The 26,354-nt window shown below is 43.7% G+C and overlaps 3 protein-coding genes across 4 annotated transcripts in view; 1 reads left to right on the top strand and 2 right to left on the bottom strand.

The window, feature by feature from the left end:
- The first annotated feature begins 2,060 nt into the window (after nucleotides 1–2,060).
- Nucleotides 2,061–4,095, top strand: Hou (GID complex subunit 8 homolog protein Houki). Its single transcript, XM_076444263.1, has 4 exons — nucleotides 2,061–2,219; nucleotides 2,293–2,417; nucleotides 2,692–3,086; nucleotides 3,152–4,095. Exons 2-4 carry the CDS (start codon nucleotides 2,297–2,299, stop codon nucleotides 3,326–3,328), a joined length of 693 nt encoding a protein of 230 aa, XP_076300378.1. The 5' UTR covers nucleotides 2,061–2,219; nucleotides 2,293–2,296; the 3' UTR covers nucleotides 3,329–4,095.
- A 19-nt stretch (nucleotides 4,096–4,114) lies between these two features.
- LOC143218801 (nucleoporin Nup35-like) lies at nucleotides 4,115–5,608 on the bottom strand. Its single transcript, XM_076444253.1, has 3 exons — nucleotides 5,310–5,608; nucleotides 5,032–5,139; nucleotides 4,115–4,966 (listed from the first exon to the last, which is right to left on the bottom strand). Exons 1-3 carry the CDS (start codon nucleotides 5,310–5,312, stop codon nucleotides 4,115–4,117), a joined length of 963 nt encoding a protein of 320 aa, XP_076300368.1. The 5' UTR covers nucleotides 5,313–5,608.
- A 290-nt stretch (nucleotides 5,609–5,898) lies between these two features.
- The window catches only part of LOC143218797 (uncharacterized), a 55,855-nt gene continuing 35,399 nt past the window's right edge, over nucleotides 5,899–26,354 (bottom strand). Inside the window, exons 1-6 of one of the 2 annotated variants that reach the window (XM_076444250.1) lie at nucleotides 25,697–26,335; nucleotides 12,292–12,497; nucleotides 11,467–11,602; nucleotides 11,147–11,280; nucleotides 8,849–9,116; nucleotides 5,899–8,394 (exon numbers count right to left, since the gene is read on the bottom strand). In XM_076444250.1, the coding sequence (XP_076300365.1) occupies nucleotides 8,318–8,394; nucleotides 8,849–9,116; nucleotides 11,147–11,280; nucleotides 11,467–11,602; nucleotides 12,292–12,497; nucleotides 25,697–25,796 (921 nt within the window). In that variant the 5' untranslated portion in view covers nucleotides 25,797–26,335 and the 3' untranslated portion in view covers nucleotides 5,899–8,317. Of the gene's footprint in view, nucleotides 8,395–8,848; nucleotides 9,117–11,146; nucleotides 11,281–11,466; nucleotides 11,603–12,291; nucleotides 12,498–25,696; nucleotides 26,336–26,354 lie in introns of those variants that run through there. The other variant, XM_076444249.1, reaches the window with a different exon arrangement.

The raw sequence follows: 26,354 nt of genomic DNA, 5'->3' as shown, positions 1-26,354 counted from the left end.
TATGTATTAAAAAAAATATCTGCGTATTATATTTATTGAACCAACAATTATTCCCGAACATCCCACTTGCCGTAGAGTTATACTACTGATTTCCGCAAAAATGTACTTGTCGTTGAGTTACTGTACTGATTTGGAATTGCAAAAATAGCGAAACTTTGAAAAACAAAAATATTCCAGCGTCTGGCTTGTGGTTGAGTTGCACTACTGAATTTCGTGCCACCTCCTTCGATATCATGTTCTCCTAATACCTTCACATTTTTCAAGATTTCCGAAAATTTTTCGAAAAATCGAACTTTGTATTAGGAGCACATGATGTCGAAGGAGGTGGCACGAAATTCAGTAGTACAACTCAACGACAAGTCAGACGGCCGAAAATTGGAAAAAATTTCGAAAATCTCGAAAATTGATAAAGTATTAGGAGCACATGATGTCGAAGGAGGTGGCACGAAATTCAGTAGTGCAACTCAACCACAAGTCAGACGTCCGAAAATTGGCGAAAATTTTCGAAAATCTCGAAAAATGAGTTTTGTATTAGGAGCACATGATGTCGAAGGAGGTATTCGAAATTCAGTAGTACAACTCAACGACAAGTCAGACGTCCGAAAATTGGCGAAAATTTTCGAAAATCTCGAAAAATGAGGTTTGTATTAGGAGCACATGATGTCGAAGGAGGTATTCGAAATTCAGTAGTACAACTCAACGACAAGTCAGACGTCCGAAAATTGGCGAAAATTTTCGAAAATCTCGAAAAATGAGTTTTGTATTAGGAGCACATGATGTCGAAGGAGGTATTCGAAATTCAGTAGTACAACTCAACGACAAGTCAGACGTCCGAAAATTGGCGAAAATTTTCGAAATCTCGAAAAATGAGTTTTGTATTAGGAGCACATGATGTCGAAGGAGGTATTCGAAATTCAGTAGTACAACTCAACGACAAGTCAGACGTCCGAAAATTGGCGAAAATTTTCGAAATCTCGAAAAATGAGTTTTGTATTAGGAGCACATGATGTCGAAGGAGGTATTCGAAATTCAGTAGTACAACTCAACGACAAGTCAGACGTCCGAAAATTGGTGAAAATTTTCGAAAATCTCGAAAATTGAGTTTTGTATTAGGAGAACATGATGTCGAAAGAGGTATTCGAAATTCAGTAGTACAACTCAACGACAAGTCAGACGACCGAAAATTGACGAAAATCTCGAAAATCGACTTTTGTATTAGGAGAACATGATATCGAAGGAGGTGGCACGAAATCCAGTAGCACAAGGCAGACAGTTGAAAATTTTTCGAAAAACGATTCTTGTTTTGTGTATCCAAAATTTGCGAAGATGTTAATCTAATTCTATTATCGTATATTCATGTGCAGGGTTAAGAAAAAAGAACACATTATTTGTTCTAACTAATAACATTCTTTATTTTTCACTAAACATAGCATTAAAATATACAATACAATATTAAAGGTGGTTATCCGGGCGAGATGAGAACGAAGGTCCCTGGCAGAAATACGAATGCGTAGGCTTGAGGTGGCTCGAGAACCAGGAACGTCACGGGGAGCTAGAGCTAGACTGAGCTAGACGTACAATCAGGTCGAGGGGGTGTAGCCTTCGAAAATGCCTCAGATCCTATGCCTGATATACATATATGGTCCAAGAAGTCTGTGGTTCGTTTGGTCGCATTTCTCTAGTCGTATCGAGCGGGCGAAAGCTCAATTTATTCTTCTTTGGCATGGACCAGTTTACTGCTTTAGGATTCTTCCCCTTCTCGTCAGTGTCCATGCCACAGATGGGTTCTGTTTCCTGCTAAATATGATGTAGGTTCTGTTCCATGCTAAAGATGATGTAGGTTCTGTTCCATGCTAAAGATGATGTAGATGTAGGAGCTGTTCCAGGCTAAACATGATCACAGACTTGATCCCTGTGACATGTGCGCAGCAAAAGTGACACACAGCCAATCCTCGGACGTGAGTGAGTACTCTCATACATATAAAAACAATAACTGACAATAAAGAAAAATTCGGACGGTCGTCCTGTAGCTACATTCATGCCATAGGAAATTACACACGTTTAAAATACATGCTTCTGTGGCTACGTTCACGCGTCTATATTCATTGCCGAGAAACGCCGTAGTTTCTCCTCTGTAAGATTCCGCTGTTTACGTTCTGAACGAGACAACAAGGGATCAGCTGTTGTGTCAGAAACCCTTTGAAGTTTCATCTCGCAAGGTACTTTGGTGATCGCATGCAGTACTTCGCTAGATAGTCTGTTTGTTCTAATCATTGATGCTGGTTGCCGAAGAACGATGAGCTTCCCGGAGAAACAGGACAATATATCGAAAGACGAGTGGGTCGCCAAGTTGGAGGAGAACTCCCACACGCAGCGTGTCTCCATGAACAATTTGATTATGAATTATTTCGTTACAGGTCAGTCGATCGCTATACCCGTTTAGGGTACGAGCTATATAGAACAGCGGTTTCCAACCGTTACGATACTACAACTCCCAAGAAAACAATTTTTTTTTCCGCGCCTCCCCACCTTTTATATTTTCAATAGATACAATATAATGATGTAGACACGTTTTAAAAACTGTTAACGTTTATTCATTTGTAGATGTTATGGTATGAAATTTTAATTTTCCCAGGTTGGAAACCACTGAGCTAGAATTCTATATGCACTAAGAAATTCATTGTTTCGCAGAGGGATTTAAAGAGGCAGCCGAGAAATTTCAACAGGAATCTGGCGCCGAGCCTACGGTGGAGCTAAACTCTGTGGACGATAGAATTCGCATAAGAGATGCCATCCAAAACGGTCGTATTCAGGAGGCGATCGACCTCGTGAACCAATTGCATCCTGAATTGTTGGACAACGACAGATACCTATACTTCCACCTGCAACAGCTCCATCTGATCGAGTTGATCCACACCGGCAGAATTGAGGAGGCTCTACAATTCGCTCAAGAGCGTCTTAGCGAAGCTGGAGAATCTGATGACAACATCCTCTGCGAACTAGAACGTACCTTGGCACTATTGGCTTTCGACGAACCCCACAAGAGCCCGTTCAGCGACCTATTGCATCCGAGTCACAGGCAAAAGGTATCGATCAGATAAAGTACAAGCTGTTGGATTAATGTTTACAACGAGTTATTATACGACCACAGATAGCGAGCGAGCTTAACGCAGCCCTGCTCAAGATGGAGCACAGAGAGTCGACCAGCCCGCGGCTGAACAATTTACTAAAGATGATCCTCTGGTCGCAGAACGAGCTAGACAAGAAGAAAGTGAAATACCCAAAAATGACTGACCTGGGCAGTGCCACCATCGAGAGTCCACAGTAATTCCTAGGACGGTATCCACATGTATTTATTAGTATGAGGAAAGAATGCGTGATTGTACTATATTAGCGTTTTACATGTGAACGGGATTCGGAGGAGGCACGGAGATTCATTTCAATGTAATCCTGCTGTAGTAGCAACAATTATTATTCTTTTCGGAAAAAAGAAATGTATAAAGATCGTATTACACACCGGAAGTTGCAGAGAGGAATTTGCTCCGAGTACCGATCGTTTGTTTCCGCAAACGTCGAACTACTTTTGTATGATAATTTGCACTGCGGATTTTATGGACTCATAACGAGAACGAGCTGGTACAATTGAAAAGCCAAGAAGTTCGAAGTATTTCACGATATTAATACATTATATTCAACTTATTAAGATCATTAGATCATCAAATTTGATTTCGCATAAACATCCGCAGTCTAATAACCGACGAGACGAAAATCGTCCTCGTACAGTGTTGCCAATCGAACCTTTTTCGACGCCCGTGCAATACGCGTGATTATGTTCCTCTCGTAAGTTAAACACGGTTAGTTTAAGAGTAAAAAAGGAGACGACAGGATCTAATGCTGAACAACATTGCGCGAAGATTATTCCGGCGTTTGTAAAGATTTATATTTCGTATTAATCCATAGTAAAAAATACAGTAACACATCTTTTAGGTTCCACGAACATTCTTCTCTTGAATTAGTCGTTATTCGTTGACTTTTATAAAGCTAAGCAAATTACAATTAAATAACATTAGTCAGAGAAATGAACAGTCACAAGAACAGTTTCTTTTATTACCAATTACCACCCGAACATATACTCCATCGCTTTCGAAACTATACCAGTGGACTTTTGGGGGATGCTTTCGGTTGCTTTCACGGACTGTGGGCTTAGATGTTGATAATAACCAGCAGCTAAAGGTCTCGCGTTTTGTAGTTTGATCGGTGTACAGGGGGTGTTGTATTCCGGAGATTGATTGACTCTTCCGAAATTCGAGTAGCACTTGATGCTCCCATTCATTTTCGTGCGATTCTCTTTGTCCGACCCCATGATAACGCCCTCGTCCGTGCAGGGCACCACTCCGATCATTATTGATCCCGAAACAATATTCCCATTGCAAGCGAGAGCCCTCTGCGCTTCCTGCTCCGAGGCAGACTTCAGGTGTATCCAATTGCTCTGCGGATGAGGTGCAGGATGCTTATCCACTATGCGAACCCTGGTCGATATGTGAGCCAGAACAGTGTTCAACTCACTGGGTGCGAACCCGAACACCGTTACCCACTGTAGAAGACCTTGAGAGTCGGTCGTGTTAGGATTCAGAGAACCATCGCTGAACATGGAATTGTTCATCGAGTTCATCAGCAGTCTAGACTGGTTGTGCCCTATGCTTTGGTTCACTGTGGACATGTATGGTGACGTTGCCTGAGCGGTTTCCAAGGAATCGAAGAGTCCTCTGGTCGGAGGCCCTCCGGTGTGGCTCTCGGTCACTATTTGAGAGGTGTTTGGTGTGTTCGATCCACCAAATACTGCTTTCTGACGGTTCGAACGGTAGTCTGGAGTGCCATACTGCGATAAAGGAGACGTGAGACCTGTGTGACCCATGTGCAGCTGCCTCGGAGTGTCCTGGGGATTTGTCAAGTTCACCTTGGACGACTGAAAAATATTTACGTGTTATTTAAAAAGTTGTACGAGCTTGAGGTGGGATTTTGTCAACTTACCGCTGAAGTGTCACCCAAGAGAAAATTTGGAAGGTATCCAGAGGCTGGTGGGCTTCCGGGTGTTTGTACGGGACTTCCAACCGGCGATCCCAAGGTCATCGGTTCCATCTAAAAATATATGTATTGTTTATAAAGCAGAGATGGTTAAACGCGACTTTTAACTGTCACAGGTGAAGTGTTGTCGCCACCGTAGAGGTTATAAATGTCGAAACATTAATTCCTAGGAGAGTAAACGAGTAACTTACGCGATAAATCATTTGGTTACCATTACTACTCACCATTTGCTATGTATATATAATTTAAAAAATTCGGAGTAATCTAGATTTAGCGTAGACGCCAAATATTCACAGCCGCGCAGGAACGTTTCACATTTAAATAACGAACGGAAGGCGTTTTCTGTCAACAGATGGCGACTTGATGCTTGATGAAGTTGGCAGAAAGAGGGAAACACATCGGTTCACCTGCTTGAAGTTGCACTTGCATCTTCGTTTTATATTTTATACTTCTTCCTTCAGAAAATGTTCCGCCGACGATTTCAACCCTCGTATTATCTTAGAAAATGTCTGTAGCAATAAATAAACGTTCTAAGTACTTCGCAAAAGCATTATATGTACTTCCTTGCTAAGTATATATTTAAAGTATATGCATATATACATATATATATATATATATATATATATATATATATATTCGTTGAGACCTGTACAACAAAAGCCTCGGTCAACATTTTTCTTGAACCCACAACCCAAGTAGCCACGTACGTCCCTAAAACGTACGCAGAATGGACGTAGGACGTTTTAGGGACGTACGTGGCTACTTAGGAGTAATTTCAGGTTTCTAGAATGGGGGAAGGAGAAGACGGGGGCGTATTATAATAGTGAATTTTAATAACGATGAAAATTATGTACATATTTACAAATTCGCAAAAAACGCTCACGTGACACAAGTTATCGGGATATCTAGATCTACGGGAGAAACAGATTTCCGGTTTCGATTCGAACGTTTCAACGAACGTTGTTGTGCAATTAATTCAGCCCTTTCTGTCTGCCTCTCCTTGGTTTCCTATCGTTCTCATATAATTCGATTGCAGCACGCCTCTTCCGAGGACGTGTATGTCGAGGAAGAAACGAGGAACGGAACAGCGGCGTAACACGATGTACAAACAAGCAACGAATAAAACTCCAGCAATAAGCAACGATATTGTCAACAATAAACGACCAACAAGCTCTCTTGTGACATTGTCCCGTCGCGGGGAAGACGATATAAACAATTGTAAACAAGTAACGATTTTTTAAAATCTAAAATCGAGACGGAAGTACCAAGCAAAAAGTATCTATTTTGACAATGTGCGCTTTCGAGTGTAAATTTTGTTTCGCAAACGTTGTGCGTGGCTGTGTGTGCGTGCGCGACGCGTACGCGGCAATTTCACAAGAAAGATCGGTTTAAAAACGAAACGATTTTCCCGCCATTTTCAGGGTGGGGAGAAACGGTTGGGAAAACCGTAGGGTAATGCGCACCGAGACCGGGAAAGCGAAGACAATTTTTTCTCGGAACACCGACACAACCATGCAACATCCTTAAATTAATTCCCGCTCGAAAACGTTCCCTTGGCCATTTTCAATTCCTGCTCGCGCGAAAGTGAGCAAGTGTTTCCCGCGGGAAAATACGAACGCGCGATCGCGATCGCACGCTCGTCGTGTAGAAAAATCAAGACGGAACCAGACTCGTTGTAACAAGGAAAATTATGCAGCCCCTGGTGCTCGATATTCTTCGAAAATTATAGGGCAACCTTCTACAGGGAAATATATACAGGAGGTCGTAGAAGTCCGAAGACATTTTCAGAATTACGAAAGAGGGAACAAACACTCTGTGACTCTGTGCAACTTTGAAGTCGCAGGGCAATAAAGAATATTATTAATTCCATTGTGAACTCTCTGGTCGAGTAGAGTTCTGATTTGTTTGTTGCAGTTTTTCTATACAGGGTGGTCCACTTAAATGTAGTCACCTAAATGGGTTGTCTTATTGTTTTCTTGTAAATTAGGTGGACCACGTATAGCTTTAAACCGGGATGTTGTCGAATGGCTACAGACAGGTGCAAAATCTTTGTTTTCTTTGTAATGATTCACAATGATGCGACCCAGTGTATCTATTTCTCTGGTACAATGTATACCGAGCGTCAGTAACGTAGTTTTCTTTAGAACGAAGCGACTCGGACGCGGGAGTTTCGTTTTTACAAAGTCTCAGTAGAAAATAACGGTAAAGTAACAAGAACGTTGTGCGATTTCTCTGCTAGAACGACGTATTTCGGACGACTTAACATAGACACGCACGGAGAGACGGATTTATGCTCCTCCTCCATAGCGATTCCGCCTGTTCTCGACTGTCGTCGTCGATTCTCTCGTTTTCATATACTTCTCTCGAGCTGTCTCCCCCTCTCTTTCTCGATTAATTCCACAGATATGTTTGAAACGAGACCCTTCTTTCTCCGTACGAGAATACATTTAGAGCCTAGAACATACTTTGGTTTAGTGGCAATGGCGGATCCACGAAAATCGCGTTCCCAGTGGGTAAAACGAGGACCATAAAACAGCTAAGGGACTTCCCCTACGATTGATCAGCGTAGCATAAGCTCTGCAACCCGTATCCATAAAGATTGTGGCTTTTCTGACGCGTTCACTATCCAGTTGTTATCCCTCAAAATCTCGTAAAATTAAATTGATTCTAAATGACCTCGAGGAAAAGAATAGTCTGTACAAATTGTTCAACAAACATAACCTCATATCAAGTCACTTCTAGATACAGCCGAGTGATTAGCAAGCTTATTAGATAAGTAATTTTTATTATTTATTAGAAAACATTATTTTTCAAGATAGTCAACGATAGCGAACGCGTCAGGTTCCCTTTTGTTCTTCTGCTGCAGAGCTTCTGTCATAGTCTCGTCAGTCCTCGATGGTAAAAATAGTAAAAAAGTGTGTGTCATTGTGTGTCTCGTGACGGAAACGAACGATGCGCGAAGAAGACGTCCCGAGGGAACGGGTGTAGAACGTTCGCTGGACCCGCCAATGGTTCTCTTCTTTTCTTTGTACGCGGATGATGATGGCCAGCCTTACCATGTGTTTCTCTTTTTTTTCTCTTTTTCTCTGTTTCTTTTTCTTCATTTGTTATCGATATGATATTTAATTACGATTACGCGGCTTAACTGTTAGTATTTAGATACGATGGGAACGAGATCGCCTAATGTACTCGTCTTACACTCGTAGGAAGCGACGTGGAAAAATGTGTGTTATTATCGGCCGAGGACGACCAGCCAGGTGACCGGGGCCACCAGCATCATCCAGGTCGGTGTCGTTGATGTCCTGCTCCCTGAAATTGGCAAACAATCGTTTTAGAAACGCGAAGAGACACAACCTGAAATGTTGAATATTCTTAAGGCCATTTCGAGGTGATCTCAAGGTGATTTCATGGTCATTTCAAGGTCAATTTCACGAAGACTTCATTTCAGGGTAATTTCGAGGTAATCTCAAGGTAACGTCTACGTAACTTCAAGGTAATGACCACTACAGGGTCATTTCAAGACCCTGCGATTTAAATTTTTTGGGAACCCTCTGGTAGGGGGGATAAAAGAGTAACACTATCCAGGGAAGACTGTACTACGTACAGCCGTACAGTTAATGGAACAAGGACGAATAGAAATACGCCAACCATAAAGTCCAAGAGTGGGGGAAGATCCTGAGCGGGCAATGTGCCGAGTATGACTCGCGAGCTACAAGTTGGAACTGGCTGGTCTACTGGAAAGGCATCTGCGGAACCAACTCACCGTTGGTTAAGTCGTTGCGAGTGTGGCTCTGCGCCCTGGTCTCGCGGCTCTCCATTACAGGTGCTTTCAGGATCCTCTCGTCCCCCTCCACGCTCTCCTCGTTGCTCTGCAAGTAGACGGTCGCTATTGTCGCCAAGCACTTTAGCTTCATGTCGCCCCGCTTGAAGTGTTTCTTGGCGACACGGAACTCCAAGCCCAATACCGCGGTCTCCAGGCCCTTCTCGTCCACCGCGGTTATGTGCGGCCCCTTCAGGTACTGGGTATCAGCCTAGAACACCGCCGATTATTTTCACCATAATAATCTCCTACGACACACGAATTCAACCCCATCATCTCCCCTTCCAACCATTCGTTGAGAACCGAGAGAGAGAGAGAGAGATAGAGAGAGAGAGAGAGAGAGAGGAGGGAGGGGAGAACAATTGCCCAGGCGGGAACCGATTCGCGGCCAGGAGTGTTTGACTGCGATGCCGGCTGAAACGTGATTAAAGCACACTTTGTCAAGCGACCCCTTTCAGCCCGGCGACCTTTGTCTGCCGCCTTTTTTTTCAAGAGAGAGCTTCACTGGATATGTCGTTTACCGTCGCAATTGGCTAAACGGATGGAAATTGTTTCCCTTGAACCAAACGCGATCCCCCATCCCCTCTTCCCCTTTTTGTGCACCGGATCTGCGGTGGATTCTTTCAGAGGATCGGGGATGATGAAAGACCTGTATCAACGGACGCTACGGTGTGCGCAAGATTTTCTCCTGATTCCGGATATTCCCTTGGCTACTAACTCATTCTTTTTGGATCAGTTGCTAATCTGTGAATCTTCAGGACCCTCCAAGATTGACTAAAAGGTTCCTGGCCCACCTCAAGAGCCAGTAAGAATCAAAACCAGTCCTTCGAGAGTCTAGAAAGAGTTTTCAGGTCCACTAAGAGACTTCAGGGAACAGGAACAATGAAACTGGCGTGCGCAAGATTTTCTCCTGGTTCCGGATATTCCCTTGGCTACTAACTCATTCTTTTTGGATCAGTTGCTAATCTGTGAATCTTCAGGACCCTCCAAGATTGACTAAAAGGTTCCTGGCCCACCTCAAGAGCCAGTAAGAATCAAAACCAGTCCTTCGAGAGTCTAGAAAGAGTTTTCAGGTCCACTAAGAGACTTCAGGGCACAGGAACAATGAAACTGGAGTGCGCAAGATTTTCTCCTGGTTCCGGATATTCCCTTGGCTACTAACTCATTCTTTTTGGATCAGTTGCTAATCTGTGAATCTTCAGGACCCTCCAAGATTGACTAAAAGGTTCCTGGCCCACCTCAAGAGCCAGTAAGAATCAAAACCAGTCCTTCGAGAGTCTAGAAAGAGTTTTCAGGTCCACTAAGAGACTTCAGGGCACAGGAACAATGAAACTGGAGTGCGCAAGATTTTCTCCTGGTTCCGGATATTCCCTTGGCTACTAACTCATTCTTTTTGGATCAGTTGCTAATCTGTGAATCTTCAGGACCCTCCAAGATTGACTAAAAGGTTCCTGGCCCACCTCAAGAGCCAGTAAGAATCAAAACCAGTCCTTCGAGAGTCTAGAAAGAGTTTTCAGGTCCACTAAGACACTTCAGGGCACAGGAACAATGAAACTGGCGTGCGCAAGATTTTCTCCTGGTTCCGGATATTGCCTTGGCTACTAACTCATTCTTTTTGGATCAGTTGCTAATCTGTGGATCTCCAGGACCCTCCAAGGTTGATTAAGAGGTTCCTGGCCCACCTCGAGAGCCAGTAAGAATCCAAACCAGTCCTTCGAGAGTCTAGAAAGTAGTGTTGTATAAAGCTCGAGTCTTCGAAGCTCCAGAGCTCAGTCTTAAAGACTTCTTCTAAATCTTCTTCTATAGAAACTTAGTCTTTAAGACTGAGCTCTGAAGCTTCGAAGACTCGAGCTTTATACAACACTACTAGAAAGAGTTTTCAGGTCCACTAAGAGACTTCAGGGCACAGGAACAATGAAACTGGTGTGCGCAAGATTTTCTCCTGGTTCCGGATATTCCCTTGGCTACTAACTCATTCTTTTTGGATCAGTTGCTAATGTGTGGATCTTCAGGACCCTCCAAGATTGATTAAGAGGTTCCTGGCCCATCTCAAGAGTCAGTAAGAATCAAAACCAGTCCTTCGAGAGTCTAGAAGAATCTTGAAAAATCAAACTGGCGTGTCTCCACGTCCAGCAGCTTTCCCTATCTAATTGATAATAGAAGTCTCCTTCCGAGCGGCAATCTGCATGCAGGGGAGTGAACGTCGAAGAGGCATTTGCGTACATATTGTTGGGTGCTTACCGGGTCTCCGTTGATGAACCATGTCAACAGGGCAGCGGGTTTCGAGGGTGCGGACGTGCAGTTCATACGAACAACCTGCCCAACTTGGTAGCGTGAATGGCCGCCGGTTATCCGTGGCCCCTCGTCAGGCAACACTGCAAGAAAATGACATTTTCCTGTTCTCATCAAATCGTTCCGTCCCCTCCTCGAGCAGAGGACTGCTGTTGCCAGCCACTCGAGAGATTGAAACGAAACCCTCCCCTATCTATCTTTCATCCCCTAAACCGAGGACGCCGTTCCTCGAGACCAGAGAGAAATATTTTTCCGTAATTTTCGCTCACCGACTACCGTCATGTCCGCGTGGTCCGAAACCGTTTGGAACGCCGGAGCCTCCGCCGACACCTCGCAACGATACCTCCCCGTGCTGGTTAAATTGACGTTCTTCAGCACCACCGATTTCTCCGTGGAATTGTACGTCTGAAATCCGGCGCGACATCAGAAAATAATTTTCAAATTATTATTTTCATAATAATATTTCTTTTTATTATATTTTAACCCTTTGCACTCGGTTGTCCCCTCTGAGGCATCACTGAAAATTGCTGTACCATTATTCAAAATATTGTTTACATTATTAAATGTATCGGTACCTAATCAATTGCTAAACATTTAGGTGTTGCATGAGGTATTATACCAAGTTGATATCCATAAAATTTCAAAAATCGTAGGCAATGGAAATACTTCTAGACCGGAAGAAATGTTTAATTTTCCAGTTAAAATAGCTCCGAGTGCAAAGGGTTAAATATAGAAATATATTAGGGTTAAATATAAAAATATATTAGGATAAAATGTAAGGATTAAATATAAAAATATATTAGGGTTAAATGTAAGGGTTAAATATAAAACTATATTAGGGTTAAATATAAAAATATATTATGGTAAAATGTAAGGATTAAATATAAAAATATATTAGGGTAAAATGTAAGGATTAAATATAAAAATATATCAGGGTTAAATGTAAGGGTTAAATATAAAAATATATTAGGGTTAAATGTAAGGATTAAATATAAAAATATATTAGGGTTAAAGGTAAGGGTTAAACATAAAAATATATTAATCAATTTCGAAATGGTTTTCGGAATATTATTAAAAGTTAGGGCGATACTCACGTTCACGTTCACCCCTGGCACCGCAAAAGTCTGCACCCTGGGCTTGTCCTGCGGCACGAAGCGGTAAAACTCGTGGCCGTCTTTGTACCATTTCACCGAGTAGAGTGTCTCGTCGTCTAGGTTGAAGTTGCACTGCATCCGGACCGTTTCATTCAGCACCACGTGCTGCGGGATCTGCAGGGCTGTCATCCGAAGGGCCACCACCCCTGCACACACAATTTTCCTTTGTCAGTATTGCTCATCTCGATTCGATTGTACACATACTTTCTGGTCGACCCTATCTGACCAAATATTGTGCCATTCTACCGCAGGAAAATATTCCTCATAAATGCATGACTCGTTCCACTTGGGAATGGTCTAATAATAATTCACTGATCTTGTGTAATAAGTAGACAGCGGATTTTATATATTTATGACAAAAATGGATACGTACAACTTAAAACAGTGGACGTATTAAAAAGATTGAAGGCCACCAGTGTATTAGTTTCACCTTAATAAGATAATTAAAAGAAGAATGAAATTTTTATTTGCCTCCTGTGTCTTGCAATCAATGCAAACATTTCTCATTTTGCATAAAGATCCGCAGTCTGGTAATCAGCATGAAACACGTGTCTGTTCAATGAGAAATATGGTTGCTTCAACAGAGGCTGATTATACGTTGACTTCTTCTACTTGAAACCTTGCGTAACAGCCTCTGCGGCTGTCTGAGCGCAGACTGACTCATTCTACTCGCCCCTATATTCCTCCACACAACTTCCCGGAGAGTTTCTCTGTACGGTTCATCGCTCTCCCCATGGAGAAGCCGCGAACAATGTCATGTCTGACCATACACAGTGGCCTCTTCCACTTGTCACGTAAACAGCCGTCTGTCGAGCTAACTCCGCAAGGTTACCAGCTAATCAGTGACGCAGAAGAAGAAGCGAAAAACAACCAAATGAATTCTGTGGTTATTAGGAACAACGCCGCATGTCGCATACTTTCACTTTCGAGATATTGCCGTTCAAAGTTTTGATAGGGAGGAAATCCATCTACAAGTGGTAATTTTGTGGATGAAAAGGAGCATTCTAAAATAATAAAAAAATGACAACAAAAAATGGTTCATAGTTAGGCACTTTACCCTAAGACGTCGGTTAAATTGCATAAGTTTTTGAGCCTTTCGAACTTGTTTTCATGACTTTCTTAATTTTTTGAGATTGTGACATGCGGCGTTTTCCTTGCAGCCACAGAATTCAACAGCGTAATGCAGGGGCCGGAAAACTAGGCTCGCAACGGTAATATTGTTCTTTGAAAAATATCACTTCCTAATAAAAAAATGTGGAACCTGTTTTTGCTTTGTTGCTCTACAAGTAGAATTACCCATGTCAATATCGCCGCCTGAATGTAAGAACTAGGCAACTTGAAATTTGGACATTTTGAGTTATCTACTTCGTATTAAGGAAGAAATCAAGTAGAATTTAATGTAAAAACTGGGTATAACCTATCAAAGTAATCTACGACATCTAGTGAGCAGTGTTCAAAGTAGATAAAAAATAAATACAGATTTCTATTTATGTTATAAATGGGCAACTCGACTTTTCAAAAATCTTTTTTAATCCAAAATGATATTTTTTCATGTATTGTTTCACATAAAATAAAGAAATATAAGCAGATATTGGCATTATGTTTAAAATAACGGTCTCCCCACCATAATCTCCAAACCTTAAAATACTGTTTCATCAATTTCTCTAAAATAAAGAATTGTAAGTTACCTAGTTCTTACGATCTGATCCTTTCCAAAAAGAAAGGTTTGCCGACCCCCCCCCTCACAATGTATAATAAAAATAGCGAGAGAGAAATTTTGTAATGTGCACCACCAAGTTGAAATTCCATAATTTCGCTATCCAGAGGAATTCCGTGATCGCATCAGTCCGATCACGTCGACTTACGCTACTTTCCGGGCCCCGGGCCAATAGCGTCCGTCATGAAAGCCGATGTTACGCTCGATGACTTATCGAACGATGACGTATTGACAGCTGATCGTGGCCGGATCCTCTTACGGCTTAAGCTTCTTAAAATTACCGGGGCTGGGTCCTCGAAATACGCAACGTTGCTGCGAGGGTGGAACGCGAGAACGTTTCTCTCATAATACCACCACCCGCACATGACTCAAATAGAAGTTGGATCGGGGGTGGGCAGGTGGTGGAGGGGAAAAGAGGGAGGAGTTACTGGATACGACGGGGGAACAATTAAATTGTATCGTCGTCAGCGGGACGGAATTAGCAAATTTCCGATCGGTGATACGATCGCCGGGAAATCAGCGATTTTCAATTCGATACCGAGCCAATCGGATCTGTCGAATTTCTCTTCAGGGCCGGCGAGAGAGTGGGGGAAAGGCACCACGATTCAACGAGGGAAATTACGAAAGCGATATCCAGGCTTTTCTTCGTCAAGTGGGGGCGGCGGTGCAAAACTGTGCTCAGAGAAATCCCCTTTAGATTCTATTGCCCAGTACTCTCTCTCTCTCTCTCTCTCTCTCTCTCTCTCCCTCCACCTCTCTCTCGGTTTTGCTCCCCATTAGGTCGCGGTTATTCGCCACGCATCCGCCGCATTAAACGCTACTCGCGAACCACAGTCGCTCTTTTTTTTCGAGTGGTCTTAATTAACTTCCACCCTCGACTAGCTGCGCCCCGTTTCATCCGCCGACTGTGAGACCCCGTTTCAATGGGAACCCGATGAAGCTCTCTCGATGACCAATCGCTGCCTTGCTACCGGACAACAGTCAATTGACACACGCCGGTTTTAATGTGCTTCCGCGAAAGCAAAATTGGGGGATGAAAAATCGTCCACGTTCGACCCGCTGTAACTGGGAAAGAAAAAATCGTACGACGATGTATTTGGACTCATTTTGAAGAGCGGAAGCACCTACTTTCATCAAGGATGCTGTACATTTAATCATAAATCGCTGAATGATGTGGTAGATGGAAATTGAGAACGGTATTTCCGACAAGCTCCGTAAAATGTTACAGTGTCGAACGTCTCTGGAAAGATGAAGAAATTTTTTTATTGAATGAAACCAAAGCGAATTTAAAGGCGGAATCTTCCTCTTTACAACGCCATCTTGAAACGCGACGTACGATTTTTTGTTGCTGTTTTATCACGCTAATAAAACCTGCCGATGGAACCATTCGGAGTGGATTGCGAATATATGGTAGATTCAGTTGTGTGGAGTTTTGAAAAGAGGATAGCACGTCTGGGAGAGCGACGATATTTCGCGGGGGACGAGGCTGTACCGCAGAATCGTCTCTATAAAAATACATCGATCGGTTTTGACAGCGTCGTCTCGGGTCACGGGCCGACATCTTGCCCCGATCGCTTTATCTGGGTCACTCCGGCCGGGATCGTTGTATTTTTCGGCCGTTCTGTTATTTCTATTTCTTCTTTTTCTTTTTTACCCGGGGACTGTGCGCCGGGCAAAATAACAAAACAAAAAAAAAACCGGCTCCTTCCGCCCCCTCTCCCCCCACCGTCGCACGGTAACGCGATCCGAGAAAAAACCGAATTTGGCCGCTTGTAAAACGAGCCACGGGAATTGCGAAACCAGAACCCTTCGCAATCAATTACGGATCGAGGAAAAAAGCACACACGGACGTAAAAGCTCGCGGAGACAGACGGGCTCCGCGATAGCCGATATCGGGTCATCGAGGCGGAAAAAATTTTTCGATCTATTTTTCGAGCCGACCCGACCCCGCGAATAGTCTGAACCGATTCTCGATTTGTTTTTACCGTGGCCGGAAAAAAAACCGACGTCCCTTTTCCGAACTGATCGGTTTTAATGCCAACATTCTCTAATTTATTGACTATGAATAATATTATGAATAATATTTAAAGATGACTAATTGTCTTTTTGAATGTTAATCATAGCAAGATAGTCGTTAGTTAAACTGTTTGATTAGTTAGTGATAACTATAGACTGCGGATTTTGTGCATTTATTACAAAAATGGGCACGCACAATTTTAAGCAGCGGACAGGTTAAAAATATTTAAGAACGTCAATGTATTAGCTTCAGCTTAATAGGATAATTAAAAGAAGAATGCAATTTCTATTTGGCTACTGTGTCTTGCAATCAATGCGAACATTTTTTATTTTGCATAAAGATCCGCAGTCTGGTGATAACTAAATGGCAAATGACTAGTCACAGCTCTAAGTAATCGTTAGCTATTATTTATTAGTGAATTAGTAGTCGATGATCAGCCTGATCTTTAGTCATCAGTCACTATTGTGCGATTATCATACATTAATATTATTAATTAGTTATCACTAGACTGCGGATTTTATGCATTTAGGACAAAAATGAGTAGGTGTAATTTAAGATAGCAGAAATATTAGGAAAATTTAAACATACTATTATATTATTTTCAAGCTACTAAACATGTAAGCTTTGTGTATAGGCCGGTGAGTTACATATGTAGATGCTCGAGAAAAGTCGGGACTTGAGAGGATAAAGTAAACAGAGATTCAGATAGATAGAGTGATAGTTCAATTGATTAATTCAATAATTAATTACCTCGATAATTCATGAGAAACGAATTAATGAAATCTTTAAGTTCAGAAATCTATGTGCAGGTTTCTATAAAGAAGATCTTATGTTGAGAGAATAATAGGGAAGCACAAACATTTAATTGTTGATTCTCTATATTTTTAGGTTAGTGTAACACGTAGGAAGTATGTGATAATTATTTATTATGTAATTAATAATAAATCCATATATTTTTAGACGAATCAACCTTGTGTTTTTGCTTAAGAAAGGAGCCCGTAAAAATATATTATAAATCAAATTATAAACATAATAGGGAAGAAAATAAATTTCTATTTCACTCCAGTTTTTGTTGCAATTTAGGTAAGAGATTTTTATTTTGCATAAAGATCCGCAGTCTAGTTATCACTAACTAATCAGAAAGGTTTGACTGATGACCATTTTGCTATGACTAACATTCACAAAGACTATTAGTCATTTTTAAATATTAGTTGATTATTGACCTACTCTGCCCTCCGGACTCGGTGCATTTCCCAAACATTTGTTTATCAATCCCTCTAAACTTATTCTGTACGATATTAAGATAAGTATTAATTTTTAAAAAGAAGTACATTGAGAGAGAAAGAGAGAGACTAATTTAGGAAACGATAGTATGTGTTTCTGTAAAGCTGTGGATTAAAAAAATTTTGTTCACGTCATTTTATACCGTATCGAGAGACAACGAATTTTTGTATTTAACATTTTCTGCTATCTTTAATATTTGCCAAGATATTCGATAAGAACAGCAATTTTCCACCCCCAACTTTCAGGGTTATTTTCACCCCTTAGAAATGCAAGAGGGTAGCTACAATAAAAAAAGAAAAGACGTATAGAATATTTTTCAATGCTCTGTACGTGTTTTAAGTTTCATTCAAATCGACGGTCTCCAATTGGCTGTGGTATGCAGCTTGTTGATATGGCTGACCAGTGCCAACCGATTCCACTTAATATATTATCGATATCAATTAAACCAGAGGCCCCATTTATGCTATAAATACAGTATTTCTAAGTAATACAGTGTCCGTATCGATTTGTCCGTTGTTCATCAATGTGTCTGCTCTGATCCATTCCAACAAAAAAGTAGAACCATTGTCCAATTACAATTCGAAAACACGTACCCAATCATTCAACTGAATTTTATTTGCGTTCAATCCCCCAGAAACACTGCCACAAAGAATGTTTGGATACTCCGAAGAGAACAATGTTTGTATACATTGGAATGTTTCACAAATTTGCCGGAGGCTAAACAGTTTTGCTGCATGTATTTGTTATAGATGATAAAATATTTATACTTGCATTCTGGTAAAAACACGAAAGCGAGGAGTGGGAGTGTTGTGTGCGCTCGGGTTAATTCGGGCGTAAATAATGATCGTCGAACGGGGGTTCCCAGCCCCGGCACAGTTATGGTAATTGATTTTTGACCTAGCCTTATATCCGGTATACACTTCCGGCCGCTGATTAACCTGCCGCTGCGACAGGTACACACATCCAACCCTCGTCCGATTGTCTTTAATTAAATCGACCGTGTCGGCGTCCGTCACGAGCACGTGCGAGCGGCGTCGCGACGTCGAGCGTCTGCGGCCCGACAACCCGGGAAGACACGGCAATGATGAACGTTCACGTGAACAGCCAAGGGGCTGGAGGAACGTCCTTCCGCGAACGCTCGCACGAATCGATACTTCGTTTGTTCGTTACGCTTTGAACGCGAACCCCCAAAAATTTTGCAATTCACCCAAATAACACCGAAATCTCTGCTTTGTAACATAGCGCAGCTGAATTTTCCCACAGATCTTTCATTCACGAAGTACGTTCAAAAATATCCGGCAACGTCCGAGCGTTTCGCGGTGCTCGTTTCGATTCAAAAATTGTTTGCGCCTGCTAAAATGTTTAGAATGTTGTAAAAAAAAATACCGTTGTATTCGGAAGAGTTCGCGGAATCGTTTCATGCTAGGCACGCGTGTGTAGGTTCAATGGTTCAAGCGCAAAAAATTCTGAAAGTTGGAAAGTTGACTTTTGTTATTGTATCGATTTCTGCTGTTCGAAATTGCATTTTTATTCAGTAGAGGGAAATGGTTTTTAGCGAGACGATTTTATTGGGGTTCGCGTCGAAGGTTTGATGTTTACTAAATATTGTCTGCAACAATAAATATGTACTGGGCAATTTTTAATAAATTTTCCAATAACACGAGCCAGTTTCAGCAGGATCGAAAAATCTTTTTCCAGGGGAAGCGATGTAGCAGAAGATTTTTAGCAGGGCCAAAACATCAAGTAGACCAGGTGAGCAATGGTCAGCCGAGTCAACTGAAATCGTGGCCGCGTAATAAACCAGCGGTCCACCTGCTCAGCCCACTTTTCCATGAGAAATCGCGTTGTGTTCGGTGTCAGAGACTTTCAGCGTGGCTGGCAGAGGCATCGTGTCGTGAATTAAACGTTACACGACCGTTCACGTTAATTCCCGGCTCGCATGTCTGAGCAGTATTTTTCGCGAGTCGGCATTATTGAATTTTCTGCGGATAGCCGCGACCGCTTTTTCCAACTTACGGAAAAATGCGGAAGGGACTGGTTGCCGACGACACGCGACCGATTGTCAAGTGGATGGTAACGATGTGTTCGATCGTCGACGAGCAGAGAACAGATCAAGATTAATTTCTTTCTCTCTCTCAGCTGCGAACCTAATCGCGTGACGCGGACGGATTCACCCAGCGGTTCCCAATCTTTGTCCTACATCGACCCCGCTTTTAAAAGAATTTTCTTCATCGACCCCCTTACAGTTTTCTCTATGATTATACAGCATACAACGAAATCACAATACAGTAAATTTTCTATAAATGCGAAAAAAATATCCCCCCCAACTTAGTAATCTGATCTCGGCTCGGTATATATCGGTGTGAACCACTACTAACGCGACGCGGTGAGTCGCATTCGTCGGCACAGTTCAAACGCCCGTGCGTCATCACAATGTAACACCAATATTTAATCTTCTTTATTTTTCATTATTTTTTTTATGGAACTTTCAGCAACATATTCCTGGTATTTTTCTAATGCAAAATGATACTAAACACGATATAATTTCAACTGTATTCAGTGGTTCAATCGATGATGAGAGTTTCGAACGCAAGGAAGGACAGCGCATCAGAAAGGAAGAGACGCGGACTGTTGCCGTCGCATCGACAGTTGCCGTGGTCTCTCTTTACACGCGCTGTCCTTCTCTACGTTCGGCTTGGCCTTTGACGCTCAAAAAGTAGTACCAAATGCGATAGATGCGAAGAAATCCCCCCGAGAGGCCTTCGCATCTACAGAAAATTTACTGTACTAATAAGTGCACGTGAAAACTTGAAGATAACAATTTGTCTAAGTTTTATTATTTTTCTATAGGGTAAAGAGTGCCCAAATATGAACCACTTTCTGTCGATGTCATTTTTTTATTATTTTAGAATGCTCTTTTTCGTCCGAAAAATTACCAGTTGTAGATAGATTTCCTCCCTATAAGATTCTGGGGTCAAGTTTGTTCAAAAGTTAATACAGCTTGGGAAAAATATTTTTTTTGTGCTGTGTCATTTGCAGGTTCCAGCGAAAGGGGTTTTTAATATGGTACACCTTGAGTCCCTAATATGACATCTAGTGCCATATTTGGCACCCACACCAAGAATGTCGATAGCTATACCCATATTAGGAACAATACTAGGTACTGACAAAGAGAAAATGAATTTCAGCCGAAACCAACAGTTGGCAATCATTAATACAAATAAACTGAAACTACAGATATGTTGACACATTTCACAATCACTTACCTTCCTCGAAAAAGATACAACCGAAAATCTAACCACAAAAATATTCAACACGTGAAAATCTATAGAATGGTGCGATTGTACTGTACACTGTTGAGTAAGCATGGTAAACTATTGTTTGTGGATTTTCTCACTAGAATGCGACTTCTCCTTTACAAGATGTATAAGGTAGTGTCATAATAGGCGACTATACCATATTTGGGCACTTTATTTTACTATTTTCATTTTCTAATATCTAATAAATACATTCCCTAAAAATTCAATAAGATTTTCAAAAACTGAAAAATTTATCATCAACCCCCAATACAAACCTGGAATACTTTAGACTCTTTTCAAACTTCCAACTTCCCGAGGGGGTCCGCATGGAATTCCCCGTTGTGAATCCCTGGTCTAACCGATTCGAGAGGACGACGGCGGAGAAACGAGCGTAAACATACGCGTATAACCGTGACGTCACGTCCGGTTAAGAAACCGGGAGGACTGGCGTAAACGTCCCGCGAAGCCGCATTACGATAGGTCGTTAACTCGAGTACCCTAATTGGCTGAATTTCCAATAAAGCTCGCCATTCTACCACGACCTCGCTCGAATCAGACTTGGATTGTCGTTGGCGGCGACTGCTCGATTATTCAGAGCACTATGACCTTCCCGGAAGGACTATGCTCGAGCCCGCTTCAGTACACGGGGTTTCGTTCAACTCGGAGGATATAGTCTTCCGGCTAATCACCTGACGGAGAACCGGCTGTTGGTTCGCCTGTGTTTATGTCTGAGATAATTGTCCGAGTCGGATGTAGGTCAGACCTAATCTTGCGCTGATCATTCAATCTCGGCGTAATATTAGCCGTAGGATCACTTGCGGTAGACCGGAGGAGTTGTTTAACTTTGGGTAGGGCGATCATTTGGGAGACATAATATTGGGAGAGTGGCACTGGGGATTGGAGGTCCTAGGACTGATGTGGACCTGGGAATGATAAAGCTGTTCACACAGACGGGACCTAGCGTTAAATAGGGGTTTTGATGTTTTGGGAGGGGCCTAGCACTTCAATCCTACCATCAAGAAGGCAGAACTCTCGTGATCTAACTCTGATCATTTTCTGGCACTGTAAGATCTAGCCCTGATAAGCCTAACCTTGATAAATCTCCGTTTGGCACAGTCTAACATCGGCAGAGCAAGCTCTTCCTCTTCCACTGACGTGCAAAGCTGTTCACACAGACGGGTCCTAGCGTTAAATAGGGATTTTGATGTTTTGGGAGGGGCCTGGCACTTCAATCCTAGCATCAAGAAGGCAGAACTCTCGTGACCTAGCTCAGACCATTTTCTGGCACTGTAAAATCTAGCCCTGATGAGCCTAGCTTTGATAAATCTCCGTTTAGCACAGTCTAACATCGGAAAACCAATCTCTGACTGTCCCAATCTTGTAGGACCTAGCACTAAATAGGGATTTCGGTGTTTTCTACGTCTCACAGGTCCTGACCTTGTTGTACTTAACCTTGATAATTTTCTGGCACTGTAAGATCTAGCTCTGACGAGCCTAACCTTGATAAATCTCCGTTTAGCACAGTCTAACATCGGCAGACCAAGCTCTGACTGTCCCAATCATGTAGGATCTAGCACTATATAGGGATTTCGGTGTTTTCTACGTCTCACAGGTCCTGACCTTGTTGTACCTAACCTTAATAATTTTCTGGCACTGTAAGATCTAGCTCTGATGAGCCTAACCTTGATAAATCTCCGTTTAGCACAGTCTAACATCGGCAGACCAAGCTCTGACTGTCCCAATCATGTAGGATCTAGCACTATATAGGGATTTCGGTGTTTTCTACGTCTCACAGGTCCTGACCTTGTTGTACCTAACCTTGATAATTTTCTGGCACTGTAAGATCTAGCTCTGATGAGCCTAACCTTGATAAATCTCCGTTTAGCACAGTCTAACATCGGCAGACCAAGCTCTGATTGTCCCAATCATGTAGGATCTAGCACTATATAGGGATTTCGGTGTTTTCTACGTCTCACAGGTCCTGACCTTGTTGTACCTAACCTTGATAATTTTCTGGCACTGTAAGATCTAGCTCTGATAAGCCTAACCTTGATAAATCTCCGTTTAGCACAGTCTAACATCGGCAGACCAAGCTCTGACTGTCCCAATCATGTAGGATCTAGCACTATATAGGGATTTCGGTGTTTTCTACGTCTCACAGGTCCTGACCTTGTTGTACCTAACCTTGATAATTTTCTGGCACTGTAAGATCTAGCTCTGATAAGCCTAACCTTGATAAATCTCCGTTTAGCACAGTCTAACATCGGAAAACCAATCTCTGACTGTCCCAATCTTGTAGGACCTAGCACTAAATACGGTTTTCGGTGTTTTCTACGTCTCTACACGTCCTGACCTTGTTGTACCTAACCTTGATAAAGTGTGCAAACGTTCCGGGTGAAACTGGTCCCAACATCAATTCCCCAACAATGAACCACCAGGCGGAGGAATGAGAACAGCCACCTCGCGTTAGAAAAATGATTAGCCTCATTGTGGCCAGTCTTCGGCGTGCTGTCAACGAGAGACCGGGTTTCCAAGCGCTTGGAGAACCCGGTCCGATAATAAGGATGGTTATCGGTCCCGGTGATAGGATCGTGGAGCACGGTCCAGCCGTCGGGACAAAGGGAAAACGATTTCCGTCGGTTTTTGCCGGGGACGGTGCGCGCTGTCAGGCTCCTTTCATCGCCTACCGTTCAACAAGGGTAGGAACGAGGTCTGCTCAAGGGACGCGGAGGAAATTAAAATATCGTGCAGGACCGACCGAAGAAGGAAAGAGAGGCGGAAGGTCGACGAATGTTTCCGTCTGGCGGGTGCGGGGAACGCTGGGTAATGCGGTAACCAACGGACATTTAGATAGGAACCGGGTACCTTGCGTGGCGTCGGGGTGCGGGGGGACAGAAATAGGATTCCCCGGGACGCGCGGAAGTTCTCTCGAGGATCCCACCGTGAAAGTAGATCGATTACGAGCCGTGAATAAAGCTCTCCTCGGGAAAAACCGTTCGGGAACGGTTCCATCAATTTTTCCGTGCCGAGACGCCTCGCCGCACCCGATTACACTGTTCAGTTAGGCTCGGGTTAGGAGATCGGCGCTCCGCGTTAAATCCGAATTAGATCCAGTCCGTCTGGGCCCGAGTTCAATGCCATGTGGCTCTAGGAAGGGGATGTTGGATGAGAATGATGTGCTAAGTCCGGATGAGTTCGGTTTGACAGTGTTTTTAGTCCGGTTGAATTAGCTTCGACAATCAGGCCCGGTCGAATTAGTAATCAGTAGCTGTTGACTCCCAAGTAGAATAACACGATTATTTTCACCGACTCGAAGACCGAGCACGCGTTCGATGTTCAGGTGGATCGATTGCTCGATAGATAGACAAGAGTCCGGGGATCAGATACCGGGAACAAATGACCGGCTGTCTGGTCGGGCCCGAGTGGATTGCATCCGTCTTCGGACTAATTTCCTCGTGGAAGAAGCAAGATCGACAGTGGACGAGACTATTGGCTGCGGTGCGGTTACTCTGCTTCTACCGAACGAAAATTAGGGGATGAACAGTATTGATGTTCAACTACCTGTAGCTCCGTGCAAAAAAAAAAAAATGGTACAACAATGTACCTCGGCTCGTTTTGAAGGTCGGAACTTCCTCTTCCACTGACGTGCAAGTGGAAGAACAGGTCTGATTATCTCCTATTTTTGTTACAAAAGTTCTATCACGAACAAAGTACAAACAAGTTCTAGTGCACGCGAATTCTAGCAGAACAAAATCGAGTTTGATCGTTCGGCGTGGAGCGGCGATCATGTGTTCATGGGATCCCAGGAGTCGCCAGTTCAGGTTAAGCAAATTACACGGGGTAGGCAGAGATCGATGACGGTGAAATGCCACGACGGTGGACCCATTGTCGAACGCGTAGATCGTGATCGCGCAAACATCCAAACAATGCGGGGAGGGTGGGGGGGGGCTACGCCGCGCCAAGCCGCGTGGACGTGCGCGCGTAGTATATCGTCGCTCTCCTATACATCGACGCCGGAATATTGCTGGGCGAACGGCACGGCGGCTGCCGTTTCCACGATTATCGCAACAGTGGCCCCCGTTAATTGTTTATTTGTCGCCTGGCGAGCGCTCAATCGACCACGGAGCCAACGGGAATCGTGGATGCTTGCTCCGCTCCCTCGGGATCAGCGCCGCTACATCAAAAACACCTTCAGGATCTACTTGATCTAGCTATTCGAAGGCTCAAAGAAGGCTTCCTCCGAAGGAACCTTAAGCTACGTTCTCGGATGAACATCTGGGAGATCACGTTGGAGTTTAAGAGGACCTAGAGCTTATTCTTGGGATCGTGCCTCGGGATTCGAGGACTAGAGTTAAGTTAGAGAGGTTTAGATAGTACTCGGTGGCTGAGATAGAGCTTGAGTTAGTGTCGGACCTGGAGCCTAATCCGGGGTGTCTAATAGAGCTAGAGTCGGCGAGGTAGGGGTTGAGATTGTGGCTGAGGTAGTAGGTGAATTGGGACCTCTGATAGGGAGTGGAGGAATGAGATAGTACCTGATGTAGGATGTTGATTGGGACATAGAGCCTGAGCTAGATCCTGAACCCGTGCCTGACTTATAAACAGATCTAGGCCATCAATTAGACTCCGAGACAGACGCTGAACCAGTATCCAACCTATAACCTACAAGCCGATCCCTCAAACTACACCTCAAGGTCCTACAACAAAGTCTAAACCCAACCCTAACCAAAACAACCCTCAGGAATCCGATCCCCGAAAATGTACATCACCAGCAGGACTATCGCGAACGACTAGAACGAGGTACAATCGCCTAGGCCTGGAATTCGCGAGCACCATCTACCAGGAGCTGGGAGGATCGAGGAACAGCCGTCGAAAGGGAGGTCGTTCGCGCACCACTCGCGGGCCAACGAAACCTCCGAGGCCCGGTGTTCGTCCATCGACTACATCAACCCCCGAACAGATATCCTCGATGATCCCCCCTCGGAACCAGTCCGAAGAAGCAGTTTCGATCGGTAAAATTGGCGGACCCACCTGAGTGTAGCAAGAGCACGTAGAGCGCCGCCAGCCTGGACAACAGGGTCCTGCGTATCGTCCGTAGCTGCGTCATCCTCGGCGATGCTTCTGGCATCATGCAGCATGGACGACGTCGACGACGACGTGTCACAGGGTCTCCTCTTCGCAGCAGCGGGGTTAGAACGGTGTCACTGGTCAACCATGGTCCCTCGAAGCTAGCGGAGAGCTAGGGTAGCACTGTTCACGCACTGGACGAGGAACGAGGGATCGATCTATCTCTTTCTCTCTCTCTCTCTCTCTCTCTCTCTGTTCCGCTGTGTCCCCGTGGACCCCTCCCCCCGAAGGCAAACGAGCTGGTCCTCGGTAAACTGCACTGTCAAAGAAAACTCCGACCACGACGGAGAAGACGATGCTCGACGAAGGACTCCTGAGCGACCTTCCAGGTGGTCAGCAGGTGTCGTCACCCCGGCGGCACATCGTTATCCACGTTCCTTCGGGTTGCACTAATTGAAAATCTATACCCGGGGTCTAGAAGCGGACCGGTGCTACTGCGGCACACACCAGCAGGAACAGGAGAGGCGCCGCCGGTGTGTTGCTGCTGATGGTGTAGCTGCTGCTGGTTTAGCTGCTGCTGGTGTAGCGGCTGCTGCTGATACTGCTGCTGCTACCACTGATG

The sequence above is a fragment of the Lasioglossum baleicum genome, chromosome 20 (assembly GCF_051020765.1).
Source record: "Lasioglossum baleicum chromosome 20, iyLasBale1, whole genome shotgun sequence".
NCBI lineage: Eukaryota > Metazoa > Arthropoda > Insecta > Hymenoptera > Halictidae > Lasioglossum > Lasioglossum baleicum.
This window is presented reverse-complemented; position numbering and strand designations above follow the sequence as displayed.